This window comes from Daphnia pulicaria, chromosome 3 (genome assembly GCF_021234035.1).
Source record: "Daphnia pulicaria isolate SC F1-1A chromosome 3, SC_F0-13Bv2, whole genome shotgun sequence".
NCBI classification, from domain to species: Eukaryota; Metazoa; Arthropoda; class Branchiopoda; order Diplostraca; family Daphniidae; genus Daphnia; species Daphnia pulicaria.
Genome location: NC_060915.1, coordinates 1,942,691 through 1,947,777, shown reverse-complemented (window position 1 = coordinate 1,947,777; position 5,087 = coordinate 1,942,691). Strand labels below are relative to the sequence as shown.

The following is a 5,087-nucleotide window of genomic DNA, read 5'->3' as shown; positions in this document are numbered from 1 at the left end:
CTTCTTTCAAAGTAAAACTTTTGTCAAAGTAGTAGTTATTCCGTAGTAGAAAATTTTGTCAAAGTAGAAGCTATGCCAAAGTAGAAGTTTTGCCACAGTAGAACTTTTGTCAAAGTAGAAGCTATGCCAAAGTAAAAGTTTTAACGAGTAGAACTTTTGTCAAAATAGGAGCTTAGCCAAAGTAGAACTTCTTTCAAAGTAGAAATTTTGTCAAAGTAGAAGTTATGCCACAGTAGAACTTTTTTCAAAGTAGAACTTTGTCAAAGTAGAACATCTTTCAAAGTAGAACTTTTGTCAAAGTAGAAGTTATGCCACAGTTGAACTTTTGTCAAAGTAGAAGCTATGCCAAAGTAAAAGTTTTAACGAGTAGAACTTTTGTCAAAATAGGAGCTTAGCCAAAGTAGAACTTCTTTCAAAGTAGAAATTTTGTCAAAGTAGAAGTAATGCCACAGTAGAACTTTTGTCAAAGTAGAAGCTCTGCCAAAGTAGAACTTCTTTCAAAGTAGAACTTTTGTCAAAGTACAAGTTTTGCCACAGTAGAAATTTGCCCCAGGAGAACGTTTGTATAAAGTTGAAGTTTTGCCAAAGTAGAACTTTTGTAAAAGTAGAAGCTTTGTCAAAGTAGAAGCTTTGCCAAAGCAGAACTTCTTTCAAAGTTGAACTTTTGTCAAAGTAGAAGTTTTGTCAAAGTAGAAGCTTTGCCAAAGTAGAACTTCTTTCAAAGTAGAGTTTGGCCACAGTAGAACTTTTTTCAAAGTAGAAGCTTTGCCAAAGTAGAACTTCTTTCAAAGTAGAACTTTTGTCAAAGTAGAAGTTATGCCACAGTAGAACTTTTGGATCGGTGAAAGCGCATCATGTCTTAAACTTGGCAACGTTTTCCCTCCCTCCTTTTCCCCCTCTTAAATGTCAGTTAATGTCGTCTGTAAAGCACGTTGAATTCTGGGCTTTCACTCTTTCTCTCTCTCGTGTTGAACTGATTTGTCCGTGATTGCCCAAAGATAATTTACTGGGTTTAAGGACCCGCGTGTGTGTGAGTCGCTCTTCTTCTATTGAGGTATTTCAATTGTGAATTTATATTGTATTTTCCCTACTAATTCTGTGTCCTTTGTTTCTTCAGAGACGTCACTCGAATTCTATGAAGTGTGTGACGGTATATCCAACATTTGTGTGTCATAGGACACTAATTGGTATGTCCCTTTAATGAATTCATGTCAATTGACTTAATTTTAATCTATGTTCCCTCCCAGGCCCATTCAGCCCTGGTTGTCGACTCTGTGTATACGAGTGATTCCCACTTTATGTGTGTAGCCTGTCTCCACAGGTTGATCAATTTTACTCGCTTTCTCTGAACATGTCCCTAACCTCATTTATCCCTTCTCAGGAACCACAATCAATCACAATCAATCACAATCAATCACAATTATCACCATTATCACAACCACTTCCATTATCACAAGTACAACGTGTTCATTTTCATGAGCCAGAGTCCAGTCGAACAAAATACAAGAGATTCTGCTCTTACGAGCCAGCTCAGGTTTTCATTAAGTGGAAACAACTTTTGTCAAAGTAGAAGGTATGACAAAGTAGAAATACTTTCAAATTAGAACTTTTGCTAAAGTAGAATTTTTCCACAGTATTTCTCCTTCCTCAGTTTAAATTCTTGTCAGTTGCAGCTGGATTTGTTTGAGTGAGATAAACCAATCTTTTTCTTGGCTTTTCAGTTTTTCTTCTTCTTCCTTTTTGCAACGTTTTTGACTAAGGATCTTGAAAATCAGTTGTATTGCTTTGTCTTCTTTTGTGGCGCTCGTGATCCCTTACGAAAAAAACAGCTAGTTTCCAGCTTGTCTTAGCTTGACAATTTGGACCGCCAAGCTTGCAATTAGCTGATAAAGTTTAGGCTAAAAATGGACGATATTATCCTTCCATTTATAAACTGATTTTTAGTTGTTTAGGGTAAGCTTAAAATAAGCTTAATTATTTGAGCTTTTTTCAAGCTTAGTTTATTCAACCAATAACTAGCTGATAAAATCTAGCTTTTATCAAGCCGATTTAAGGGTACTTGTTTTTTTCAGTTAATTTGAGGCGGAGGGTCGGGCAAATAAAACAAACTAAACATGTTAAAATTTTGAGTTGAATTTGACTTTGTATTTCAAAACACGTAAACATCACTGTTATGATCTAACGAGGATCGAAGAACAAACTGAGGTCCGAGTTAACCAAGCTGTATTGAACGACGAAATGGGAGTACTGTACAGGTAGAACACTAAGGCAAGACTGACTGGCCCATGGCTGGAGAGAAGTAGGGCCGACATGAGCCGCAAGGGGGTTCAGGTGTCGAGCTAAGGCGGAGGGGAAGGCAGGGCCTAGGCGGAGACTATAACAGCTCCCCACCAAGATTTCATTACATGACAACTTAACAAACACCAAATTTTTGCAATCAGGATCAAATGACAATAGGGAAATCAATTTAGGCATCGTGAGGCACTTTGGGGTGTCTTTTATGGTTGCTGCGACGAGGAGGGAGATCAAAATTAACCCGACGGTGGCGCTGGTTTGACGAATGATCCGGCGGAGGCAGTGGACCGGGCTCCTCCGGATTTGTGTCGATTGCGGGTGACGGGGCAGCTGGGTCGGCATCGGTGGAGAGCGGGGGGGGGGGAAACAAGGCGGAGGAACTTTCTGTTTCGCAAGTAAATCCGGCCACTTTGCATTTTGACGCGGTAGTCGCGGCTCTCGCCGACTGACACAATGATGCCTTGCTTGTCCCAGCGCTTAGAATCAGCGTCTTGGACACGGACAGAGTCACCAACTCGTAGTGGACGTAATGGGCGTGCATGCTGGTCGTATGCGGCTTTCACACGTTCGGCTTGATCGTCCAGGCGGTCCGATAAGTCCATCAGCTCGCGCCACTTGTTGGCAAAAGCGGTGTGATGGGCCGGCAGGATGGATCGGATGGGATGGCCAAAGACAATTTCGGCCGGCGATAGGCCAGCTTCACGGGGAGTGTTGCGCCACTCCAATAGGCCCTGTTGGAAGGCGTCGGTGTCCAGATGGCCGTTCGGGGCTGCTTTTTGAACCAGATTCTTCATAGCTTTGACGGCCGCTTCTGCATGGCCATTAGATTGAGGGTAATGGGGTGTCGAATTGACAGAAATTACGCCCCAGTTCCTGAAAAAATTTATGTTTTCAGCTGATGTCAGGTTGGTGCCACCATCAGAACGTACTCGGACGGGAACACCGAAATCAGCGAAGCACCGCATGCACGACCGAATCACGTCGCGGGAACAAAGATCACGTTTCACGAATTCGAACACTGCTGGCCACCCCATTAACCGATCAGCGTAGATTAAATAATGGTTGCCGGCGTGACAAAAAATGTCGACGGAGACGTCCTCAAACACGCGCGTTGGGTTGGGATCAGACATGAGAGGTTCGCGTTGGAGGCTTGGTAACGCCTTTTCGCATTTTTCACACGCTCTGACCATGTTGGTGATGTCGCTGGATAGACCCGGCCAATAGACGAGTTGACGGGCACGACGTTTTGTGCGCTCTATGCCCTGATGCGCAGAATGTAATTTGCGTAATGTTTCGGCACATTTGGAGGGGGGATCACTATACGGCTGTTGTACAACACTAGGCCGTCCACAGATCGTTTCGGATCTTCCAGAATCCACGGATTGCAATCGGCCACTCCTCTTGGCGCGAAGGGAACACATCCTTGATTGCGGCTATCAAGGCGCAATATTCGTCGTCTGACGACGCTGCGGAACGTAGATCGACCAGCAGGGGATCTGGCAAGTGTGAGGCTGGTTCAACGTCTTCATCTGACTCGATAGCTGCAACGATGTTGAAAATCGTGACGCGTGCCTGGTCGTCAAGACTTCAAATTAACATATCGTCGGGCATTGGATCAGCAACGGGTGCGCGGGAAAGAGCGTCAGGGATGGCGTGGTCTTTTCCACGGCGCCAAACGGTTTGGAAGACGTAGCGCTGTAATTTCTTCTTTAGTCGCTGCAGACGGGGGTTCTCGACACAATCCAGTGTATAACGGTCCAAGATCGTTACTAACGGCTGATGATCGACGACGAGGGTAAATTTCGGTAGGCCGACCAGGTAAAGATGGCACTTTTTTGTAGCCCAAACAACCGCCAACAGCTCCAGTTCGACCATAGCATAGTGGCTCTCGGTATCTGAAACAAATCTCGAACCACACTGGATGAGCTTCCAATGGTCGCCCTTGCGCTGTAACAAAACGTATCCGAGGCCATTTTTTCTTGATGCGTCCGTCTGCAGAGTTGTTTCAGCTGATGGGTCGAAGTTCGCCAAGACGGGAGGGGATATTAAAGCGCGTTTGACGGTTTCAAAAGCTTTTTCTTGGTCAGCTGACCACACGAATTGATTGCCTTGGCGTAGGAGCGGCCGCAATGGACCAGCGGCAGCTGAAATTTCATCGGAAAAGTCGGCCAGCTGACCGACCAAACCAAGAAATGATCGCAGCTGAGTGATATTGACCGGGCGTGGAAAATCAGCAATCGCCGATAGCTTTTCTGGGTCAGCAGCAATGCCGTCACTGCCTACAACATACCCGGCGAAAGGTACCGAGTTGGCCGCGAACTTGAACTTGGCCGCGCCGAGGGTGATTTTATTTTCTCGGCATGCGGTCAGAATCTCCCGGACAGCATTGTAGTGAGTCGGTAGATCAGCATGGGCGGCTAACAAATCATCGACGACGCAATGAAGATTTGGCAAATGACCTAGTGCTGCTGCCATCCTACGGCAGAACTCGTCGCCTGTTGATGAGAGGCCCATTGGTCCACGTAAGAATTTGTATCGCCCCCACGGGGTGATAAAGGTGGTCAGGAGTTGGCTCTCTTCATCCAGCGGAATCTGCCAATATCCATGTCGGGCGTAAAACGTGCTGAAAACTTTTGCGCCGCTGGCGATGCTTGATACAGCGTCTTTTGGAGAAACTAACGGGTAATAAGGGCGTTTCACGTACTGGTTGAGTTTCGTCAGGTCAGCACAGAACCGCAATTTTCCGTTCGGCTCTTCGACGATTACCATTGGATGAGTCCACAGCGTCGGTT

General features: G+C 45.4%; 1 protein-coding gene and 1 long non-coding RNA gene across 2 annotated transcripts; one reads left to right on the top strand and one right to left on the bottom strand.

Annotated features, from left to right (window-relative positions):
- Positions 1-849: 849 nt before the first annotated feature.
- LOC124328390 lies at positions 850-1,431 on the top strand. Its single transcript, XR_006916281.1, has 4 exons — positions 850-1,054; positions 1,118-1,187; positions 1,248-1,321; positions 1,382-1,431. It is a non-coding gene; the product is annotated as an uncharacterized LOC124328390 (long non-coding RNA).
- A 1,100-nt stretch (positions 1,432-2,531) lies between these two features.
- Positions 2,532-3,716, bottom strand: LOC124328439 (uncharacterized protein K02A2.6-like). The gene has a single exon (XM_046787209.1). The coding sequence runs from the start codon at positions 3,714-3,716 to the stop codon at positions 2,532-2,534; it is 1,185 nt and encodes a 394-aa protein (XP_046643165.1).
- Between the last annotated feature and the right edge of the window lie 1,371 nt (positions 3,717-5,087).